Raw genomic sequence first — 26,379 nt, 5'->3', positions numbered from 1 at the left:
GAGAGTGCGATAGAGAGAGTGAGAGTGAGATATAGAACAAAAGAGAGGGAGTGAATCGAGTGATTGTAGGGTAAATATATTTAATCGTAAAATAGCTATAAAAGCTCCGTGTTTTTATTTTCAACATTTATAACCTGTTGATAAAAAATAGTTAATTTCTTTTTTTCAACATTCATCCAACTGTTGATATAAAATAGCACTGTTTAATCAGTGAATAGAAACTAAAGGCTTTTATCAACATTTTTTAGTGACTGTGGAAAAAATATGTTGAAAAAGCTCATACTTGTTGTAGTGGAATCCTTTGTTCCTTTTCTTCAATGAACCTTGCAATATCCTTGTAGCATGTCTTAGCCCGATAATAGAATTCCCTGAGATGATTTAGTTTCAGCATTTCCATGGAATGCAGTTCATATTCGCCATGGTGAAGAGGGCCTATTGAAATTAGCTTTGGAGTGAAGGCTTCTTTGTTTACCTCACGAAGTTTCTTGGGGACTTTGTAGATGCAACATTCAGGCCACTGGGCTAGCTCCATGACTAGTGGTTCTTGTAATTATTGCATAAAACTCTGACTTACTTTGGAAGTATCTTTAATGGAATCATTATGATAATTTTTAATTTTGGTACTTGATATGAATTATTTGGATTGAATTGTTAAAAGGAAAAAAAAATCTACAGGTACCTTGAAGATATCTTTCTCATTCTTTGGACCCCTTTTGAGTTTGGGGCGTGACACACATACATAGATATCTTTTTACCCAAAAATCTTCCAAACCACTCTTCCAATAAATCCACTTATGTTCTTTTAAGAGCCTTCTCCTCTTTCCATGTGGAACGACCATTGAGCAAAAGTAGTCAAACCCTTTGCAACAATACCAATTTATAAGACTCTAATCCTATTTTATGATGGACAAAGAATACCCAAAAACTTTTTCAATAAGAGAATCATTTTATATCAAGGAGAATCATTTGCTCCCACACTAGGAAAAAAAATTTCTTAAACCAATCAAATTAGGAACTTGGGGCAATTTTTAACATAAAGAAATCGTGAAGGCATAACAGATGCGTGGTGAAACAACGTTTGAAAATATGATTAGCTGATATATATACGGACACTAGATGCGTGGTGAAACAACGTTTGAAAATTGAAACATCAAAAATGTGAAGTACAAAGTAGAATATTATAGAAAGGAAACGATATCACAAACTAAACAGATTGGCAATTTCGAAAATGAAGCTACAAGCAATGCCAAACTAACAAATAATTGATAATATCAAAATGATCAATATACTTAAATATTCTTGAAGACAAAAGGCCTAAGGAAATTCAAGAAAGTTACAAATAGAACAATGACTCCAACAACAGTTGCAGTGCCTCTCCAAACATCACGGAAATATACTGTTCTCAAATATCCCATATTGCGGTTCCAAGAATCCTCGTAGTAGTCATTAATATCTTTAACGAGTTTTATGTAATAGTGATTCTCTCCAGTAATTTCGAGGCAAAGTCTGTTAACCATAGTGGCAACTGCTTTATAGCTTCCTAACTTATTAACAATAATCCCTTTCTCAACAAGCAACTCCACATCATCTCTAGTGTTAATAAGATAATCTAACAACACGAAATAATTACATATGTAAGCTTTATCTGGATAATGACACTGCTCCAGGGCCATCACGTTTCGAAAAATGCCTTCAGTTTCATCATTTACCTCAAAGACTGGAACTTTTAAGATAGTTTGTGTTTTCTTCAACCACTCAATGTGATCCAAGCACGGTAAGAATAGCAAGATCCATGAGACAATGAAGCCAGGAAATATATTCCAGAGGTCACCCTCTTGGAAATCTATGTCAAGTAATGTTTTCTTTTCATCCTTTTCCAATATTACTCCGGCGTCTTCCAACTTTTTTGCATTATGTAGATTTTTAATAGGAGCAGCTCCATCACAATCCTTGGGTGGATGGTAGAGATATCTCATTAAATCAGTGAAATGTTTTACCTTTTCCTTATCAATTTTGTCTTTCATGGTCTTGGATTCAGGAAAAAGGTAATTACAGGTAAGCTCAACAAAGGAAATATATTTGTTTTGTTCAAACCAGGAAAATTTTGTGTGTAACTCGTCGAGAATAAAAAATGGAAGCTGATTTTCAAGCAATAACAAGTCTTGTTGAATATGCTTCCTCAACAATGGGTTACTTGCTATGCAATCTCCTCTCACAATGTATCCATCTTCTTCACTCGTATAGCTTTCATCTTCCCCACACGTAGAAGCCCTCCTAGAGCGCCGATCAGTCGCTGCAGACCTCAAGAATAGCTCGATGATAAAGATTGAATCCAATACAACCATATTCACGAAATCTTCGCTGCTGAGATCATAGTCAGAGATATCTTTATAACAGCGACGAATCCTTTGTTCCTTTTCTTCAATGAACCTTGCAATATCCTCGTGGCATGTCTTAGCCCGATAACAGAATTCCCTGAGATAATTTAGTTTCAGCATTTGCATGGAAAGCAGTTCATATTCGCCATGGTGAAGAGGGCCTATTGAAATTAGCTTTGGAGTGTAGGCTTCTTTTTTTACCTCACGAAGTTTCTTGGGGACTTTGTAGATGCAACATTCAGGCCACTGGGCTAGCTCCATGACTAGTGGTATGTCAATGGCCAACTCTTCGCATCTCATTTCTTTTCTAAATGAACCAGCAGCCACAGTAGTAGGTTTGGCCATTTTTTCCAATAATAAAGTTTCTTTTCCTAGTGATAGACAAACAACAATCATTAGCACTTGGATAGAATCTTTAAATACAAAGCTAATTTCAATTGTTTTTTAAAAATTGAGAATTTACACGCGCATATGGTTGAGATCACACTGGCCACCATTAAGGATGGAATAACAATTGGGTGACATCCTAAATGCAAAATAAATAAATAAATAAAATAACTTTTTGTTATTGATAAATTGCATTTTTCTCATACATTGTTTTGTAGTTATCATTGATACCATCCTCGTCTTTGAGTGCAAGATTGAAAGATAAATTCTTGGACAACTGAATTTAAAAAAGTTAGTGAAGAATTTAATTTCTTTTGAAAAGTGTGAAATTGTAAGTTTACTATTTCATGTGTCCATTTGAAAACAACTTATCTAACTTTCTGCTAAAAACATGTTAAAATATACTGGTATCTTAAATATTTTTGAATAAAATAAGAAAATGCAAGAAAAAAAAAAGATTTTTAAAAAAACAGTATATAAAAACTAAGCTTATAAGTTGATGTCATATAGACACTTGTGTCTATAGAAAAGTTATCCAATTGCATCAATTTACATTTTACTATTATTAAAACAAATTTTTATAAGTAAATAAGTTTTTGTAGTAGAATGATCTTAATTTTAATGTAGACATCACAATTGTGCATAAATAATCCATGACAAATTTACTGACAAGTATAGTTACAATATGATGATGTCATATGAACATTATCTTAAGCCAAGGGATGTAAAAGAGTAAGGAAATATATTAGCTTGACACTTGGATGCTACAAGATAAAATTAGAGCAAGTAAATTATTCACCTTTTAAAACTTCAGTTTAATAATAAATCAATCTTATAGTATCAAATAAGTGAAGAAATATTTATAAAACATCATTAGACAATGAATACTTTTTATTTTCCTTGAAATCTCAAACTTCTATCATGCGTTTTTGGAATTATACAATTTTCCCTCTAGAATTTAGCCAATATGCTCTAGGCTTTCCTAACACAAGCATAATTAGTAATATATGCGACGATCTTCTCCCAAAAACAAAAAATTAATATATGGGATAAGATATACACAGTATGGATCATGTTTCATTTGGTTCAAGGTCTTTTATATATATATATATATATATATATATTGCCATGTGGCATAAATTTATATTGTCACATGGTGCAATAAAGAGCAATCAACAAAAAATCAAACGTTTCAACTATTAGATATGATATATATATATATATATATATATATATATAAGAGAGAAAAAAAAGTAAATCGACGCCCATATTATGGATATAACATGAATTTGAAAGAAAATCCGGGATCAAAAGAATGACTATATTTATTATTTATTACGTTGTTTCTTTTATTTTATTTTGTTTCAATTTATAACTTGATGCTTTCTTAGTATAATTTCATAAGATATTATAAAAATAAACTAATTACGTATTTAATATATTTAGTATCCTTACCAAAGTTTGGCTATGTTTTCAAGAAAAATAACAAGTAAATGAATGAGAAACAAGGGTAGTAATAATTTGTGTTAGTAGACATGTTGAGGCATATTCAACTACATGGATAAATTCTAACCCACCTCATTTAATAATTATGTGAAATTTTATCAACTCTAACGTGAATTTGTTTATTAAGCTAGTTAACATGATACGTTTCATGCAAAAAATGACCCAAAGTAATTAATATATTTTTATATTTTATAAGAACGTAAACTATAATAATTATAATAAAAAAACATATATCCTGCACATATTCTACTTTATAAGAACGTAAATTATAATACAAAAATATATCCTGCACATATTAAAATTTTCTTATTTTACCCAATAAAATTCCATTAATTTTTTTTTTAAATAATCCAAGATAAATAAAACTAAAAAAAAAAAAATTTCCCTTTTTTTTGGATAAAAGAGTTAGGAATATCAGAGTTTCAATAAAGAATTTATTAGTATAATAATTAAAAAAATTTATTTACTAATTTTTTTTATATGAAGTAAATAATTTTTAGTTGATTGTGGGTTAAGCAAGTCAATATGAAATTAACTCATTTATTTGTTGGGTTGAAGATTGTTGACCCGCCTTGACACAACTCTTTTACAAGGGCACTAATTAGTAAAAAAGTATTTTCTCTTTTGTGCAAGCCGTGTTAAATATTGCTACCCTCACAAAGAAGATATTTATTACATTTCTTTTTTCATCCACTTAGCTAAAAGGAGGGGGAGGGGGAGGGGGAGGGGGAGAGGGGGGTAAAAGCAAGATACCCAAAAAAAATATTTATTGTCTCATATAATTAAGATAATTTTTTTGGGATTATTTAAGATCTAATATACCTTATTACATATTATATGACATTAAGATCTAATCCTTCAATTTTTTTTTTTTTAAAAAAAAAAAAATCTTAATAGATTAATGAAAAATTAACAACTATATTATAAAAGATGAAAATTTTGATATATAATAGTAATCTATATATATAATAATAAGTAAAACAGAGAGAAAATCCAATTAAATTTCAAACTGGAATTCAATTAGACTATAATTTTGCGCCATGTATCTCATATAACCTAAATTTTAGAATTTTGTGCCAAGTAAGTTAATTTAGTGTAAAAATTGAATTTCAATTAGAGTTTAATTTTGAGTCACATGTCCCATCTAATATAAATTTCTAAATTTGTGTCAAATTAGTTAATTTAGTATAAAAGCCAAGGAGTCCAATATAATAAACCATAAAAAAACATAATCATATAACTAAAAAAAATTCAAATTTATAAGTCATCTATATATATATATATATATATTAATAGGTAAAGTTTAGATAAATTTGAATTAGAATTTGAAATTTGAATCCAATTTTGTATAATGTGTTTACTTAAGTTTTTTAATCTTTGTATCAAGTGAGTTAATGAGTGCAAAATTCTAAGAATTTAATATTAATGAACTATAAATTTTTTTTTAAAATCACATATACTTAATAAAAATCACCATATGTTTCTCAAAAAATAAATAAAATAAAAATCATCACATAACAAAAATCACTACACATTCTATTTTATTAAAAATTAGAAAAAAAAAAATATAAGTAGTATTAAATTTAGGTAAAAATTTTAATATGTGACTAATTATGTTTACTTTAAAAAAAAGACTAATTATCTTTTTTTTTGGAGAAGATTGACTAATTATCCATATTTTATGATAAAAATTGTGTTTAATTTTAAATGTATCTATATGTATGCATGAATGCATGTGTTACATGATTTTTAAAAAATTAATTTGACTAATTATTTATATTTTATAATAGAATTTTTGTTTAATTTTAAATGCATCCATGGGTTTGCATAGAGTTACATGCTAGTAAATAGTAAAAGATTGAACTGAAAATATCTATCTACTTCTTTGTTGATTCCTTTTAGAAAAAATAACTAACTTAAATATATGGTTGATTTTGTTTAGAAAATCCAAAATTTTAAAGAATTAGCATTTAATGCATTATCTTTTAAATAAAATAATATAAATTTTCTAACTATCATTTTTATATAAATTCTACATGTATTGATTTTTTAAATAAAGTATAAATAGTGAGTAAAAAAATTTGTTTATCAACTTTTTAAAGAAAACTACAATTTAAGACATTCTAAAATTGCATGGTATAGAAGACTAATAATTAAAGACGGAAAGAAACAATTTAAATATAATATTGGATTAACAAAACACACTGGAGATAGGAAACAACTTAAATAAGCCAAATCGCATGGAATGGACCAAAGTTTTGACTAAAACTAGTACTTTGCTAGGTGCCCCCAAGAAACTTGCCCCATAGGTAGTAAACACTGAAACAAAATGACTTAATTTTTTATTAAATTGATGTGATATATGGAGTTTCTATGCTATAATTCTATATCTACTTTTACCACATTTTCTTCTTGGCACTATTTGAACATAAAATAAAGTGAAGGGAAGGAGCGTAGAACCTGCAAGTTTTTTTTGAATACTTAACTCCAAGAAACAGCACGATCTCTGAGTCTCTCTCTCCTAAATGCTAAAACTCACTCATCGAAGAAAAAAATTATGTAATTTAATTATTATACACTTCATAGCAATTCTTAAAATCTTCTTGCACTAGCTCCTATTTATTGACTGATCTCGGGTCACTCTCTCTCAAACAAGTAAAGAATAAAATATGTCATAGCGATGGCGTCATTCTCATAATCACAAACTTACAAGTTACAACTATCAACAACTTGCCATTAATTAGTTCACTAGTATCATGGAATGAATACTTTTCCTGTGTCGGTTTTTTCCTGAAGAGCCAGCGAAAAGAGTTAGGATATGAAGGGCCACGCGTCAAAATCTTACAGTTGTTAGGATTGACTTGCTTCGTGTCTTCACTTTCTTTTAGTCTTTATGTGATAAGAAGAGAAACAGGTTTACTTATATCTTAATTTGTACACACAGAAGAGAAACAGGACTTCATGAGTCTGTCCTATAAGAGAAAGTCTTGTCACATTCATAAGAGATGCATGCACACGTGAAACTTGCACTCAGTTATTGCACATACCTGCCACACATGATGGTTCTATTGTGAATGAATGTGTATCATAGGTGTAGCAAGTTATTATTATTGAAGTAATTAGATACACAACCGCACCTTCCCTTCCTTTACTCTATCTATTAAAAACAAATAAAAGTAATTAACTACTCAAGTGAACGCATGCAAAATTTATTGTGAGGACAAGTTTTTTTTTTTTAATAATCCAATTGTAATAATAATGGGGAGATGACAAATTTGAACAGTAATTCTCTTAATAAAAGAGAGTAAATTGTACTAAGTTAATTACATACCACTTGGCTACGAGTCGCTCTTTGTTTAAAGTAGTTAAGGCATTCGTTTATGGGGTTTGTTAAAATTTATAGTCCTTGGTAAAAGTTAGAACCTAGCAAAACAGGATGAGAAAAATTAATAAACAAGTATAATAACTTAAAGAAGTCATACATGGATAATTTAGTCAAAGACATAAGGCGGTAATTTTTTTTTTTTGGTTGAAGATAGTATTATTTATTTTATGTAAATACCCAATAGGTCCAACTTAGTGTAAAGTCAATCTAGTACTAAACCATCTCAAGATGTTCTAGGGCATGCTTAAACTTTGTTAGAGGGTCAAAATATGCCCTAACTTTGTTGGAGGGTCAAAAGGCGATACTAGGTTGATTAAAGGATCGACCTCCTTACCCTTATCTAGATTCTAGATGAGATGAAGGGGCCAACGAGCTAGGAGGCAAAGGCCCAAGGACCATCAGGGAGAACTTAACGTCTGGATCTTGAGGGATGAACTTGGTTAAGTCAACATTTTGATATTCTTGGACATAGAATAAAAAAGAGAGAATACAAAAAGAACAAGGAAACGATAAAAACAAGATGTAAGGTACACGTACTTTTTTAGTGTTGTACTTCATGGTCCAAGATCTTTTCAGTTGGCTTAGGATGTAGTAAGTGTCGTAAAAAATATAAAATTGTTTTGACTCCCGTTTAGTTTAATTTGCCAAGTTGTTAATCAATCCAATTGAACTGGTCCAATTAATGACAAAGGGTAAGGATTCTCTTGAATTGTGGTGCTGTGATGTGCTTTTAATTTGATATACATTACGATAATGTAACATTTAGGTTTTTTGTTTATTTTTTCTAACATTACCATAATCTAAAATTACAAAATATATCGCATCAACTTAATCTCATTACCTTCCTAAATAATGTATGTTGTATTCTTGTATTGAACTTACATTAATGAAAAATTATAATAATATAATATTAGGGTGTAATATAACATCATGGTGAACCAAACGTCCCCAAATAGAAATGTTTACAATTAATTTCCAAAATCAACAGTGAAAAATCAAAATTTATGGAAAGTATATTATGAATAATACTTTGTAAGACTAGCATTATTCTTATGCTATATGAAATAAAGACTTGCACTTAATATGTTCATTAATAATAGGGTCAAGTTAACTGGTGTCTTCAGGTATTTGTTAATGTTAGGAAAGTTTTAATACCACTTTTATGAAAAATGTTAAGGGAATATTAACAAATGCCCTAAGGGCATCAGTTTAGGACTATTTTTAAAAATGTTTTATTGAAAATTGATAAAACAATTAATTTTTCTGACAACTTTTTATATTTCCCATGAAAGTGGTGTTAAGACTTTCCTAATTTAGTTTATTAACAATTGCCCTAAAGACACCTATTAACATGGCCCAAATATTAAAAACTGTCAAAAAAATCAATTACATTTTTTTTTTAATAAAAAGGTTTCTAAAATTATTTATTAAAGGGAAATCAATATCTTTAGGATATCAATTAATTTTTTCGGTTGATAATATGATTCATTTACATCTTATTACACAGAAAGATAGAAACAAGAGAGATGTTTGTCGCATTTATAAGAGACACGAATTCAATTGCGAATGGGTACCACGAGATTGGCCCCATTCATTATGAATAAATGTGTGCCATAGCTGGATTTAATTAGGATTGTCAAAGTAGTTAGGCACTCAGTTAATACAACATTTAATAAGTCATCAATCTCTCTTTAGTCTTTAGTCAGAGTAGTTGAGATGTTTGTGGCAAAGTTGTTTGGGGATGTTTTGGAGATTCTAACAGAGTAGTTAATAACTTAATATGGTAAATAGTGTTATCATTCAACCTAAATGCTTTAGAAAATGTGTTTGGGGTTAATTATAGGAAAGTTTGACACCATTTTTATGTGAAATGAAAAATATTGTCAAAATATTATTATTTTTTTTTTTTATGAAAATTTTATTTAAATGGATTGTTAACCATTGCATTAAAGGCATCCGTTAGCATTTCTATAAAATATTAATTGTTTTATCACTTTTTTAAAAATAGTTCATAACCCAATGTTTTTAGGGTATTTGTTAACCTTTCTTTTTTCATTATTACACATTTCATAAAAAATTCTTAAAATCTTCTTGCACTAGCTCCTATTTATCGAGTGAGCCCAGATCACTCTCTCTCAAACAAGAAAAGCAAAAAACACGTCATAGCGATTGCGTCATTCTCACAATCACAAACACACAACTATCTCACTAACTTGCCATTAATTAGTTCATTTGTATCAAGGACTGAATATTTTTTCTTGTGTCTGTTTTTTTCTAAAGAGCAAGTGAAAAAAGTTAAGATATGAAGGGCTACACGTCAAAATCTTGCAGTTGTTAGGATTGATTTCCTTCGTGTCTTCACTTTGTTTTAGTCTTTATGTGATAAGAAGAGAAATAGGACTTAGAGTCTATCCTGTAAGAGAAATTCTTGCCACACATGATAGGTTCTATTGTGAATGAATGTGTATCATAGGTGTGGCAAGTTAGTATTATTGAAGTAATTAGATACTTAACCCCACCTTCCCCTCCTCCACTATATCTTTTTATTAAAAAAAAAAAAGAAAAGTAATTAACTACTCAAGTTAACGCATGCGAAACTTATTGTAAGGACAAGGGTTTTTTTTTTTTTTTTTTTTAATTATAATAATACAATTGTAATAATAACGGAGAGTGAATTTGAACAATAATTCTGTTAATAAAAGAGAACAAATTGTGCTACTAAGTTAATTACACACTACTTGGTTATGAGTCTCTCTTTGTTTACAGTAGTTAAAACATTTGTTTACGGGGTTTGTTAAAATTAATAGTCCTTGATAAAAGTTAGAACCTAGGAAAGCAGGATGAGAAAAATTATAAAACAAGCATGATAACTTATAGAAGTCATAAATGGATTTTTTTTTTTTTTTTTGAGAAACAACACACACATATGCAAGGGAGAGGAAAAAAAGTTCTAACACAAAGGCACACTACAACTCCACTCAAAAACCATGATAACTTTTATGGGAGAGTGGGACAAGTTATACTACACATAACACACTCTCTTAAGTAATGTGAGAAAATTACTCTTTTTTTTTTTTAGAAACAAACACACACACACACAAAGGAGAAGGAAATGGATTCTAATACAAAGGCACTCCACTCAAAAGCCATGATCAATTTTATAAATGGATAATTTAGACAAAGACCTAAGGCAGTATTTTATTTTTTTGTCGGAGATAATAATATTATTTTTTTAGGTAATTATTTAAGAGGTCCAATTTAGTTTATAGTCCATCTTTTGCTAAATCATCTCAAGATGTTCTAAGGCATGCTCAAACTTTGTTAGGGGGTCAAAAGGCGATACAAGGTTGATTTTGATTAGATGATCGATCAACCTCCTTACCCTTATCTAGATGAGCCAAAGGGGCCAACGAGGTAGAAGGCAATGGGGGCAACCTAAGGGGTAGGAAGTGGGTCATTGGCCTGAGGGATGAACTTAGTTAAGTCAACATTTTGATATTCTTGGACATAGAATAAAAAAGAGAGAAATAAAGAACAAGGAAATGATAAGAACAAGATGTAAGGTATTAGTACTTTTTTAGTGTTGTAATTCATGGTACATGATCTTTTGAGTAGGCTTAGGATGTAGTAAGTGTTGTAAAAAAAAAAAAAAAGTTTAGACCCTAGTTTAGTTTAATCAGCCAAGTTGTTAATTAATCCAATTGAACTGGTCCAATTAATAATGTGTTGTATGGCTTTTAAGTGAAATTGTGATGTGCATTTGTATTAAAATTCATTTTCCTCTCTCTTGTGTGTGTATATTTGTTTCTCCAAAAAAAAAAAAAAAAAATTGTCAAATCTAAGGCATAGCGAAAAGTAAATTTAAACACAAAGATTTAGTCAATGGAGAAAATTCTAACGAGATATTACTTTCGAAGAAGCATGATTAACATGTTTGGATGTTAGTATGATTGAATTGATTTTCTATTCGGAATAAGCGTATAATTACATGCTTGGATGCATTGTTTATGAATGAGATTCTTTCCATGTTACATACATACATGCATATATATATATATATATATATATGTATACACACATATATATGTTTATATATACATATATATTTATATTTATATTTATATGCCTGTGGAATTTATAATGTTTGCAACTTGATTTGATTCTCATTTTTTAGATTAATGTTTACTAGCATGTTGTTATTACCTTTGTGATTTTTATTATTATCTTGTAATGGGTTTTTTTAACTAGCATTTTAAATCCCATTTTCCTACATCAAATGGCTTGATCCATATTCTCTTTCGAAGACATTTTTCGAAATAATTTCCAGAAGCATTCTCGTAAATTAAAACAAGTTTCCATTAAAAAAGTTTTATCATTATTTGGGTCCCTTTTGAGAGTATCATCTCGAAGAGAAAATTCATGTGATTTTTAAAGTATCTAAGAGAATATTCTCTCCTTCAAATATTCAAATAATAATTTCCTTTTTCAAAAACTCAATTTCCATTTTAAAATTCAAAAGTGACGCTTTTCGAAAACTAGTGAAGTTTTCCTTTTCAAAATATGTCTTCAAAAAACATTTTTTTATGGTTTAACGAATTATATTTGATTATTTATATGAAATAAAGATTAGTTTGGTTAGCATTAAGTCATTAAGTTATTTATTTAATATATCAAGTTAGCATTGATTTTGTTAGTATTAAATAATTTATTGTTCTTGTTAGATGACAAATATCATTGGATCACCAAATGTCACCAATAATTCCCACTTGTCGCTTGAAAAGAACTATTAGGATTAGAAATAAACAAAGAACAATCGGGATTAAGATGTAAGACTATTAATTTAATTTTTTTTATTAACAAATTATATATACACATAATGCATTTAAAGGGAAGGTGAAAGTGCCTTTTGATATCTTAACCTAATGATAAAAAGCAATCATTATGTAGTAGATATCACAACATATATATATATATATATATATAACATTAATTGGTTCCAAAAAAAAATATATAATCACATAAGAAAGTGTACAATCACTAATGTATAGAAACTGAAAAGAACTAAATAAATAAATAAACATATATATATATATATAATTTAATTTAATTCAATTGTTTTTGTACAAATTCTCACTTCAAGAAGAACAATAACAAAGTTTTTTATTTATCAAATGTAGTGGCAATGTTCTTTTATTTTTTTATTTTTGTAGTTTTCCTTTTAGATTAAAAAATACTACTTTATTTTCCTTTTGCCCCCTTTTTTTATTTTATATATATATATATATATATATATATTATATGTATGGAATCATTAAAGACATTGATAAAATATAAAATATATTCTTTCTTTTGTTTTCTTTTTCTTTTTTTTATAAAACTTGATCGACATAAAGGATCGATAATAATCAATTGGTACGTTACACAGTAAAACATAGCAAAAACAAATATTATTAAACAAAAAGTAAATTTTATTATTAAAAAATTTCAAGCAAAATTTTTTTCCTGCATATAATTGATTTCAGTGATCCTCTCAACAAATTCAAGCAACCGATAAATTTAATAGTTTACTTTCATCTTTTACATTTTGCGTTATTATTCTTTACATATGAAAGATAATGATACATCATCACATCAATATATGTATTAATTGGAATTGTGGTGATTTATTATTCTGTCATACTCAGAAAACGATACGTGACCACATTTTCTAAGGGAGACTGCCTCAAAAATAAGATATGTTCTCTCTCTCTCTCTCTCTCTCTCTCACAATTATTCATGTCAAGTCACAGCATGCAATGCTCAACTGAAATGAAATGAAGAATTGGCCCTGTAGCCCGCTAATTGCAACGACCCTTACATGAACGTCCCTAAGAGATCATTGCTAATGTCATTTTACAGAATAAAAGAATGATTAGTGTCACCTTCATCCTGGCTGGCGAAAAGAGTTAATATAAAAGGGTCACACGTCAATCTTTTAATCATTACTCTGAGGAATACAAGGATATCAAATCAGATACTACCACATATACCACCTATTGAGATGGTAGGATCATTGGCCTAAAGAATGACATGGACTTGAATGTTTTCATTTCAAACCACAAATTATTAATTTATGCGGTTTTCTGAATGTCTTACCCACAAGAGGGGAAATAATATAGCCAAAGACTGGAACAGTAAGAAGCCACTTCCACAATAAAAATTGGGTTTTAAAAGATATCGTTCCCTTAAATGTGGCTACACTATTTTTGCGTCAAAGTGGTTAAACTTCATTAAAAACTTTGGTAAATTATATAATTTTCATATAATTTATAGTGATTTCAAATTAAACGTTAAATTTTAAAAAGTTTTAGTTAAACTCGTGAACATTTTAAATCTTTTGAATATACAACATCAATGAGTTACTATTAATTAAAAATAGTAGAAATTTTCAGAAATTGTAACTAAACTTATTAAATTGTTATTTTTATAAAAGCATCCCACATGAAAGTATAAGGACTTTGGTATAGTATCTCAGGCATTTAGTTATTGTCATCAAAATATATACAATTTAATTTTATATAAGCTCAAGTCATGATCAATTCATACGTACTATATCATATGTTATACAGTAATAATTGTCAAGTGCCTTGTAATTCTTTTTTTTTTTTCTTTTTCTTTTTTGAGAAGAAAAACTAAGCTTTCAATAATAAAAATCAGCCAAAATTAGTTGTAAGTACATTATTAAGTTGTGGTAGAACATTCTACATCCACACTATCAAACCGCTAACATGTCTTGCATGTCTAGGAAGGTTATGAGCTACAAAGTTCCTTTACCAACAAACATGAGAAAAATTAACGCTTTGAAAGGCCTCTAAAAGAGTTTTGTAATTCAACTGGCACCTCCCAATTTTTCAACATAGACGTTTAAGGTTCAAATTCTTCATCCCCATTGTAACTATACATTCTCTTATAAAAAAAAATATAGTAAAAATTATAACATTCACATTGTGGTTGTATCTAGTAGATGTTCTATCCCCTTTTGTTTTTATACATAAAAAAAAAAAAAAAAAAAAAATGTAAAACTTTATGACGGAAATTAAGAGTTTTTTAAAAAATACTACCCTAATTAAAATTCTAATATAACAAGAGTTTTTAGAAATTTCCTATATAATTTTATATTATTTTAATGATCTTATAAGAAGCACTCTAAATTGACAAAACTACACTTTTGCTCGAAACCTCTAGATTTTGAATTTTTTGGAGTTGTTTTTCACTACAAACTTTTATCCAGACGATCAAGAGGGTAAACATGAGCTCAAATACTCTAAGATAGAGGGATGGAATGGAAAATTAGGTTTTTAAACCATTTTTCGCTATAAAATGAAAAGGAAATCATCATATTAGCATTCGGAAAATTAGTGAGAAAGAGAACGACCTAGCATAGAGAATTTAGGTTATTTTTATGCAACACTACTCTCAATAATAAGCATGACCAAAGGCTGAGGGAATCTGAATTTCTACCTTCTAATCATCTTTTTCACCTCAAACATAAGCTTCCATTCTGGATCTAGACCCGTCGTACTTGGTCACGCATTAACCAAATCAACGTCCTTAAGATCAATCCCTTAGGTTCCGTAGTCACTAACTTGCAATGCAATGAAACCAAGCTGTAGTTTTCTAATAGAACTCAACTTCCACAAAGTTCATGTATATCACTAGAGTTGCTAATTGTTTGATATTAGTAAAAATAAATCATTATTGATGATTCAACACATTTACAACATTTTTTTGCTAAACAATTTAGGGTTTTAATTGGGTTGAGTTTCTATTGGTCTAATATTTTGGAGTTTTTTTTTTTTTTGGTGAGAAAAAACCCAAAATCTTATGATATATATAAGGCATGCCACATCATCAGTTTCAATGTGAATGAATTTAGATTATAGGAGAATTATCTACAGCAGTTGAACAGAACATCCCTCTTACGGAATTAGTGGCAGCTCTAAAAATTTATTTCTAGGTTAGTCGTTAAGAAACTTAAAGTATACAAAATATAATTAATTGAGAACTTCAATATATTAACATCATTAAAAAAAACATAAATACATAAAATTTTACAATTTCTTTCTACTAACAAAATGAAAAGGCAAAAGGGGACTGATGAAAAATAAAATGAGAATTGAGAATGTTGAGATGATAGTAATAAAGTGAGAGAGAATTTAGAAATGATGATAGAGAAGATAAAAAATGGATAGAGAGTGACAGAGAGAGCAACGGATGATAACTGTTGCAATTGTGCCAAGCCTCCGAGAAGAGCATAGTTGATTGTGAAACTCACTGTCACAGTGTCTCTCTTGGTACGAATTATTTGGAAAAAGGAAATTAGGAATTATGTTTATTGAATGGATTGAATGAGTTATGAATCTAAATGAGCTTAGGAATGGGTTGAAGGGTTTTGTTTTTTGTTTTTGAATGAGCTTTTTGTTTAATATTTTGTTTATTTGTTGTTGTTTGACCTAATTTTATTTTGTTTAGTCTATTTTTGCTATCATTTGGGCTAATTTTATTTGGTACTTTATTTATTTATTTTGTTTAAGTTATTTCTATTGAACCCAAATTCTTGGAATTCTCAAGTTAGGACATATAATATTTAGGAAAATTTTAATACTACTTTTATGAAAAAAAAAAAAAAAAAAAAAAAAAAACCTATATTAACTTAAGAAATATTTTTAAAATTTTTTTTATGTGAAAATTAAAAATTTACTAACTTTTTCCACAGCCTCTTTCTTTTTTTTTTTTTTTTTTTCCTCCCTATCATAAATACTAGTAGTTGGGATTATCAAAGGTAGGTCCTACTCGTTAACACAAAACTCAATGGGACTTCAAGTCTTTCCTAGTCACAGTAGTTAGTTAAGATCCTCTGTCACGTGGTTGTTAAAATTTATGATCCTCACGGAGGTTAGCATCAAAAATTTGTGCGGATGTTAAAATTTTGTAGCTCACGATCCATTTTGTTGTGGGATAGTAAATGATTATGATAATATATTCTAACAACTTCTTCCTAGGAAAAAAAAAATTCTTTTGAGATTTATTTCATGCAATTAAAATTCCCAATGAAATAAGATTCATGTCCCCAATCCTATTCTTTCTTTGCATTTGCTCGAAGAGGAATGCTATGAACTTAACAAAAAGTTAAAACAATTTCACAACATCTCCAAATTAATGTGTTATATCATTAAAAAAAATTAAATTGAAGATTACTATAGTTTTTTTTTTTTTTTTTTGTAAAGATTAATATATATAGTTGACCCATGTATGAACTGACATGTTAATTTAAAAATATTGTGAAGTTGTTATGATTTTTTTATTATATCTCTGGCGTTACTCTTGCTCAAACTGTTTCCAATAGACGCAAGTCCGGCTCAAATTGAGAATCTTGAGTATCCGAGCGGAGGTCACTGACTCACTAACAGTTTTCTTGACTCGTAAGAGGAATAAACCTACTAAACGAAAGTAGACATACTATGCATAGTGTTTAAGATATATAGAACTACAATTTCGGAGACAAAGCTGTCATAGCATGATACCAAGGGGCATCAGAGTCATGGTGCTTCTCCACAAGAGTCCTGAAACGTACAAAAGGGAACCCAAATGGGGCTCCAATCGGATCAAATGAGTTCGGACATGTTGTCACAAAAAAGGATAGCCTAATAAAAATACAACCACAGTATCTCCCAACAGTCCTCGATGAAGTCCGTGTTTGGACGAATGAGGACTAGGACTCTAGGACCACTCGAGAAATTAATGATGATGAGCAAGAGTTTGAGCAAAAGAGTTTAAGTGCAAAAGATACACTCAACCACAGATGACGAGTTCGAGGCCTCGAACCTAAAGGCCTAGTGCAATGTTTAGGGACCGTAACCAACAATGTGGATTCATCAATTTCATACTCTAAATCTTGGCCATGATAGAGGTAACCAGGTAATAATGTCCCCATAATCGTTCATGATGGCGAAGTCGCTAAAATCAAGGAAAACATCACAATAAAAAGCTAATGGGATACATATTAGAAATTGGTATGAGAGAGATACCCTTACTTTTAATTGATTTCTTCTATTATAAACTCAACTAACTTAGGTATCATAGTAATTAGGGCACCTATTAATATGACTTAAATATTAAAAACTGTCAAAAAAAAATCAATTACATTTGTTTTTTTAGTAAAAGGTTTCTCAAATTATTTGTTAAATCAATATCTTTAGGATATCAGTTAATTTTTTCAGTTAATAATATGATTCATTTTCATCTTATTACATAGAAAGATAGAAATAAGACCCGAGTACGTCCAATGAGAATAAAAGAGATGCTTGTCGCATTTATAAGAGACACGAATTGCACATGCGTACCACGAGATTGGCCCCATTAATTGTGAATAAATGTGTGCCATAGCTGGACTTAATTAGGATTGTCAAAGTAGTTAGGCACTCAGTTAATACAACATTTAATAAGTCATCAGTCTATTTTTAGTCTTTAGTTGGAGTAGTTGAGATGTTTGTTAATGGGGCTGCTAAAAATTAATACTAGTTCTTGCAAAACGTTTGTGGCTAAGTTGTTTGGGGATGTTTTGGAGATTCTATCGGAGTAGTTAATATAGTAAATAAAGTTATCATTCGACCTAAACGCTTTAGCAAATAAGTTTGGGGCTAATTATAGAAAAGTTTTGATACTATTTTTATGAAAAATGAAAAAAGTTGTCAAAATATTAATTTTTTTTTTCTTTTCTCATAAAACATTTCTTTAAATAAATTGTTAACCATTGCCCTAAGGGCATCTATTAGCATTTTCCATTATATTATATTAACCACTCACTCTTATTTAATATAGAACTTTACTCATGCATGTGTACCCAACAATTTCCCCTCATATATGAGTCATTGCCTCTTTTTAAACCATGAAAAACTCCTACTAGCTTTCGCTTATTCTAAATAATTTATTTTGGATCAATTATTTAAAATCTAATATACCTTATTACATATTATGTGACATTAAGATCTAATCCTTCAATTAAAAAAATATATATATATATATATATCTTAATAGATTAAGGAAAAAATAATGATTATAATATAAAAGATAAAAATGTTGATGTTTAATACTCCCTCCGACCCAATTTGTTTTTCCTGTTTGAAAAGTCAAATTTTTTTAAGGGAGTATCATTTATTGTTTTATCTGCCTTATAAAAATGTATAAATTTACAAAATTACCCTTAAATAAATTTATCATCTTTAAAAAAAAAAGGAAAAAAAAGTTATTCTTAATGAGGCAACTGAAAAGTTGCCCCAATTACATTGATTTTTAAAAATATTTGTTAGTTTTCTTTTCTAATAGTTTTGAAAATAAAGTAGGGATATAATAGGAATATTAGTAAACTAATAACTTTTATTTTTAGAAATAAGACAATATTTCGGGACATCCCAAAATGGAATAGATGACAAATAAACTGGGACGGAGGGAGTAATAAATAGTAAATCATGAAATTCAAAATATCAATCTACTTCTTTGTTGATTCTGTTTAGAAAAAATAATTAACTCAATCAAATATATGGTTGATTTTGTTTAGAAAATCCAAGTTTTTAGAGGAATATCATTTGATTCATTATCTTATAAATAAAGTAATAAAAATTTTCAAACTATCATCTTTAATATAAACTCTAATAAAAGAGAGATATTAATTTTTTAAATAAGCATAAATAGTAAGCGAAAAAGTTTATTTATTAAATTTTCAAAAGAAAACTGCATTTTAGTATATTTTAAAATGGTATGAATGACTAATAATTTATGACAGAAAGAAACAATTTATATAAATGTAATATTTGACCAAAGCATATTGGAGATGGAAAACAACTTAAATATGCCAAATCCCATGGAATGGACCAAAGTTTTGAGTAAAACTAGGACTTGGGGAACAAAATTGATAACTTGCTAGGTGCCCCCAAGAAACTCGCCCTTGTGTTGTGGAAACTAAAACAAAATTACTCAAATTTTGGGAAACTTTTAAGATTAATGCTACAGGAATAAATTAATTTACAAATTATTGATATGAAAAATTCTTATTGGTTTTCATCTAAGTCCATCATTAACACCACTTTTTTACTTACCAATAATCACTTACTATATCAGCAGTTTGTGACTTTAGTATTTTACAAATTTTAATACAAATTTTATTAAAAAAAATATATAAAATGCTGTAATAAAAATCTATTACTTTTTTCTCTTTCCATAAAAAGTTTTTAAAAATAATTACTAAAATAATGCACTGAAGACATTTGCTAACTTTATCCTTTATTAGATTGAGGTGATATATGTTGTTGTTGTTGTTGTTTATATATATATATATATATATATATATATATATTCTATATCTACTTTTACCTTTCTTCTTTTTTTATTTTTTTTTATTTTATTAAATTTTTTTTTTTGGCTCTATTTGAACAAAAAAAATAAAGTGAAGGAATGGAGCAGGTTCAAGTTTTATTTGAAAAAAAAATGCATGAATACTTAACCCCAAGACACAGCACAATCAGCAAGAGATTATGTCTAAGGAAGCAAGGCTACTAATTAGAATCTCTGAGTCTCTCTTTCCTCATAGCTAGAACTCACTCACCAAAGAAAAATTTTGTAATTTAGTTAAGGGTCACATTTACGGGTGCCTTTTGGCAATTGTTAATAAACTATAATAGAAAACTTTTTATACTACTTTTATGAGAAATATAAAAAGATGTCAATCAAATTAATTGTTTTATCATTTTTCTATAAAATATTTTAAAAAATGGTTCATAACTCAATGCCCCTAAGACATTTGTTAATATTTCCCTTTTCATTATTACACACTTCAAAAAAAATTCTTAAAATCTTCTTGCACTAGCTCCTATTTATCGAGTGATCCCAGATCACTCTCTCTCAAACAAGTAAAGCATAAAACACATAATAGCGATTGCGTCATTCTCACAATCACAAACATACAACTATCTCACCAACTTGCCATTAATTTGTGATGCCCCAATTTGATTGATTGTGTGATGTGTGTAATGAGTCCCACATCGGGTATTTACTGGGTTGAACTAGGCTTTATTAACAACTACAAGGAGTCTCAATTGTGACTAGTCCTTTTGAGGTATAGTGCAGATATGGCTAGCGCTTTTCCTTGGGTCATTACATATGGTATCAGAGCCAGCCTGGTAATCCCATGTGGGCTCAGAGACACTACCCCACAAATGTGGGCCCTAATGAGGACGTTAGGGATTTAAGTGGAGGAGATTGTGATACCCCAATTTGATTGATTATGTGTGTGACGTGTGTGGATGTGTGATGAGTCCCACATCGGGTATTTACTGGGTAGATCTGAGCTTTATTAACAACTACAAGGAGTCTTAATTGTGACTAGTCCTTTTGAGGTATAGCGCAGATGTGGCTAGCGCTTTTCCTTAGGTCGTTACATATGGTATCAGAGTCGGCCCGGTAATCCCGTGTGGGCTCAGAGACACTACCCCACAAAGTGGGCCCTAACGAGGACGTTAGGGATTTAAGTGGGGGAGATTATGATGCCCCAATTTGATTGATTGTGTGATGTGTGTGGGTGTGTGATGAGTCCCACATCGGGTATTTACTGGGTTGAACTGGGCTTTATTAACAACTACAAGGAGCCTCAATTGTGACTAGTCCTTTTGAGGTATAGTACAGATGTGGCTAGCGCTTTTTCTTGGGTTGTTACAGAACTCAACTCCCACAAAGTTCATGTATATCACTAGAGTTGCTAATGGTTCGATGTTAGTGAAAATAAATCATTATTGATGATTCAACACATTTACAACATTTTTTTGCCAAACAATTTAGGGTTTTAATTGGGTTGAGTTTCTATTGGTCTAATATTTTGGAGTTTTTTTTTTTTTTTTTTGTGGTGATAAAAAACCCAAAATCTTATGATATATATAAGGCTCTCCTTTATTTGTGGTGTGGGGGTGGGGGGGGGGGGTTGGTAATGGGAACCTTAGGCCAAGACCTTGAGCCGGAATCAAAGAGATGTATACTTTTCACACATCGTAGCACATGCATGCCACACCATCCGTTTCAATGTGAATGAATTTAGATTATAGGAGAATTATCAACAGCAGTTGAACAGAACATCCCTCTTATGAATCAGTGGCAGCTCTAAAAATTTATTTCTAGGTTAGTCGTTAAGAAACTTAAAGTATAAAAAAATATAATTAATTGAGAACTTCAATATATTAACATCATTAAAAAAAAAACCACATAAATACATAAAATTTGAAGAAAAATAAAATGAGAATTGAGAATGTTGAGATGATAGTAATAAAGTGAGAGAGAATTTAAAAATGATGATAGGGAAGATAAAAAAAAAAAAAAAAAAAATGGATAGAGAATGACAAAAAGAGTAACGGATAATAACTGTTGCAATTGTGCCGAGCCTTCGAGAAGAGCATAGTTGATTGTGAAACTCACTACCATAGTATCTTTCTTGGTACCAATTTTTTGGAAAATTGAAATTATGGATTTTATTTTTTGAATGGATTGAATGAGTTATGAATTTGAATGAGCTTAGGAATGGATTGAAGGGTTTTATTTTTTGTTTTTGAATGAGCTTTTTGTTTAATATTTTGTTTATTTGTTGTTGTTTGACCTAGTTTTATTGTTGTTTAGTCTATTTTTGCTATCATTTGGGCTAATCTTATTCAGTACTTTATTTATTTTGATTAAGTGGTTAAGGATTATGTTTGGGGGGCCAAGATTATTTCTATTAAACCCAAATTTCTTGAAATTCTTAAGTTTGGACATTTAACATTTAGGAAAATGTTAATACTACTTTTATCATAAATATAAAAAAATAAAAAAGCCGCGAAAAAAGTTAGTTTCTTTTTTATAGGCCAAGAATGTATTGACCCCTTGTGATGAATTAACCAATTAATTAGCCAAGTTGATTAATTAATTAGATTAACATACAATTTGCGTGGTAGCACAAACAAATCACCAAATAACTAAATAAGCAACGGAAAAATAAATGGACACGATGATTTGTTTACAAATGGGGAAAACCTACACGGCAAAAACCCCATCTGGTGATTTTAAGGTCACCACTCTAAAGAATCCACTATTATCACAACAAGCGGTTACAAGTAAAAGAATTTCAATACCTTATATCTACCTACATTTGAACCCTTACCCCAACACCCAATTGGACTTGTTCTGTAGTGACAATCTCTCCTTTTAATGCACGGCTCCCAGTACATGACTAACCAATAGATGTACGGATCCCAATACGCGATTAATCACCAACTTGAGAAAGATGTTGGCCACAAAGTTCTTTAGTTCATCACACGATAAAGATCACGAAACTCCTTGGTTACAAAACTCTACGGTGTACAAACACAGCAGCTTCTTAAAGAGAAAGATGAACTAGGACATATGTCTCCGATTCACAATATGCTTGTGAAAAACCTTTGCATTAAGTTGCATCAGCTGTGACGGCCTTTAAAACAATCCTTATATATGTTTAGGATTGTGAGAAAAGAAAGCCCAAACATCTATTCACGGATTGGAATGAAATTTGATCTGGAAAACTGATTTTCATAAACCTTAACAGATACCTTATCTATCGAGCAGCTGTTGAGTTTTGAGCTGAAACAACTTTTTAAGCCTCGATAGATACTAACGGTTGAGCTTTAAAATCCAACACTTCTTCACTTGATTCTTGGATAGACTTGCATGGCTTTAACACTTGAACTTGAAACCTTGTTCCTTGAAGTATTAAACATATCACAGATCTATCCAATTACAAGTAAAGTGCGTTTTGTCAAAGGATTAGTCAATTCTATATTGACATATGTTCTAACATGAATCACATATATCCTAATGCTTTTTAATTTTCACATAAAAAATTTTAAAAATATTTCTTAAATTAATCCTCTTAAGGTATTTTTTATTTTTTCCCTATCATAAATACTAGTAGTTGGGATTATCAAAGGTAGGGTCCTACTCGTTAGCACAAAACTTAATGGGACTTCAAGTCTTTCCTAGTCACAGTAGTTAAGATCCTCTATCACGTGGTTGTTAAAATTTATGATCCTCGCAAAGGTTAGCATCAAAAATTTGTGCGGATGTTAAAACTTTGTAGCTCACAATCCATGTTTGTTGTGGGATAGTAAATGATTATGATAATTTATTCTAACAACTTCTTCCTAGGAAAAAAAAATCTTTTAAGATTTATTTCATGCTGAAAGCTCAAAATTGTGTGAAAACACAAGAGCTTGTTTAGAGTCTTTAGACCCCCAATCAAAAATTACGGCTAGATTACTCTTACTCTAACTTATCTAAGTGCAGAACAAGGGCAAATGAAGTGCAATAAACCGATAACTACTCTAGCTTATAAACATGAATAACAAACAATAAAAGTAAAGCACAAGAGTAAGGGAAGAGAGATGCAACCACAAAATAACACCAAGACGTATTATCGAAGAGGAAACCGAAGAACTCGACGAAAAACCTCTCCGCTGCCCTCCAAGCGGTAAATCAATCCACTAGAGAATAAAGTTGGAGTATACGAATAAGAAAAGACCCTCCAAGTCTAGTCTACCCAATGTACTTAATCTCTCCAACCTTCTGCTACCAATGGACTTCTCAGAGTCATGTCTTCTCTAGCTTTTAGGATCCTGCAATACGCCCGATTGCATTCGCCAAGCCTCACCGGCTTTTTTTGGCAAATCCCCAAAGCTTCCCAAACTCCAAAACACTCTCTACACTTTGAAAAGGTGTGGATTGTGTTTAGGTACAAATCTCTTTTCAAGGTATGACAATAGGAGAGGAAAGGTGAAGAGGCTAGAATGATTTCTCACTAAAGATGAGTAGCTCTCTCTCTAAAAGATAGGTGTGTGTTGTTGAAAACCTATCTAGGGTTTTTCTCTCTGAATAACCTCATTTACTTTTGTGGGTAACGAGGGTATATATAGTATGGGTGAAGGGTAAGAAAGTCACACTTAAAAATCCTCCAAGCAGAGAGTTTCGTGGGTATCTTGCGAAAATGCCTTACCCGTAAGACACTCACAAAATCCTCGAGGTTGGCATGACTCTTTAGCTTCCAACATGTGCTTCTCACGTCGCTCTTTCGCGAGTTAACTTCTCGCGAGCTTCTCATGAAATCTACTTGTTCTTCAATTCATACTCGATTCTTCACCAACTTAATATTAAACTCAATACAATAAAATCCCACAAAATACAAGGAACAAAATTAAAGTAATTACAACACTTTTTTTCATGGAATAAAGCCAACATAAAATATAGTTGTAAATTACAAATTTACAGGTTGAACCAAGCCAAAGGATGCGCCGGCCAATTGGGATGATACTAAGGTCAAGGCGGCTAACTTCAACAACAAGGCATTGAATGTTTTATTTAGTGCGGTCACAAATAAGGAGTTTAAGAAGATATCCTCTACTAAAACTACCAAGGAAGCATGGACCATCCTCCATACAACATATGAAGGAACTAAGGCTGTCAAGGATTTGAAGCTTTAGAGGCTTACCACAAGCTTTGAAAAGATCAAGATGGAGAAGGATGAGTCGTTCGATGAGTTCTATGCTAAACTCAAAGACATAGTGAACTCAGCCTTTAATCTTGGGAAAACTATTCTCGAACCCAAGATTGTTAGAAAGACGCTCAGATCTCTGCTTGAGAGATTTCGTGCCAAGATCACCGCAATTGAGGAATCAAAGGATATTAACAAAATTCCTTTGACAGAACTGGTTGGCAATTTACAGACCTATGAGTTGGGTTTGACAAAGATTAGGAAATCGAGTAAAGGAAAGAGCATGGCGATGAAGGCCAAGAGCAATGACACTGATGAGTTTTCAGACAATGAAGATTCTAAGATGAAATCCTACATTACAAGGCAGTTCAAAAAGTTTATGAAGAATTCCAATGCTAAAGGATTTGACAAAAACTGCAAGTAGTACAGTTTGTCTCAGTTCAAGAGCCAAAACAAAGGGGAGAAGGATACTAGGGATGGTGGTTAGTACACTATTCCCTCAAGACCTAAGTGTTTCGGATGTCAAGGTTTTGGACACATGAAACAAGAGTGCCCTACGTATTCCAAGACCATTGGGAAAAGCAAGGCACTTGCTACTACCTTGAGTGACACCGAACCTGAGGATGATTCGGAAAATGAGGATGATGGAATCCTGAATACCTTCACTGCTACTGTAAATCCTACTAAGGGGATTGTTGAAGATGTGGATGAAGAAGAGGACTTGGTGGAATCTAAGTTTGAAAATAGGGATGAACAAGATGACATCCACACAGCCTATGCAAAATTATACAAAGTCTCGAAAAAGCATGAGAAGTTGTATAAGTTGGCCACCAAGAAGCTCAGTGATGTGGAGCTTGAACAAGAAGAAACCTCCACGAAGTTTGATGAAGCCAGTCAGATCATTGGAGCACTAAGATTTGAGAATAATTTCTTGGCTAAGAAGACCAAGAAGCTTGAAGCGGAGCTGTTTCAAGTCAGAGCTTAGCTAGAAAGGACTTCAAGTGCAAAGCTTGACAAGATGCTCAGCATTCAGAAATCTACTTCTGATCAAACCGGTTTAGGGTATGATTTCTCTTCTCCTAATATTACTTCATTTAGTACTACTGTTTTTGTTTCACCTGCTAATAATGTTGAATCTGAGAACTATATTA

The 26,379-nt window shown here is 30.5% G+C and overlaps 1 protein-coding gene across 1 annotated transcript; it reads right to left on the bottom strand.

Moving 5' to 3' along the window:
- Window positions 1–1,235: 1,235 nt before the first annotated feature.
- Window positions 1,236–6,842, bottom strand: LOC115983898 (UPF0481 protein At3g47200-like). Its single transcript, XM_031106754.1, has 2 exons — window positions 6,732–6,842; window positions 1,236–2,749 (listed from the first exon to the last, which is right to left on the bottom strand). The coding sequence occupies exon 2, from the start codon at window positions 2,721–2,723 to the stop codon at window positions 1,290–1,292; it is 1,434 nt and encodes a 477-aa protein (XP_030962614.1). The 5' UTR covers window positions 2,724–2,749; window positions 6,732–6,842; the 3' UTR covers window positions 1,236–1,289.
- Window positions 6,843–26,379: the final 19,537 nt, after the last annotated feature.

The sequence above is a fragment of the Quercus lobata genome, chromosome 4 (genome assembly GCF_001633185.2).
Source record: "Quercus lobata isolate SW786 chromosome 4, ValleyOak3.0 Primary Assembly, whole genome shotgun sequence".
In the NCBI taxonomy this organism is placed as follows: Eukaryota; Viridiplantae; Streptophyta; class Magnoliopsida; order Fagales; family Fagaceae; genus Quercus; species Quercus lobata.
Note: the sequence above shows the minus strand (reverse complement) of the source record. Positions and strands in the feature narration are given on the sequence as shown.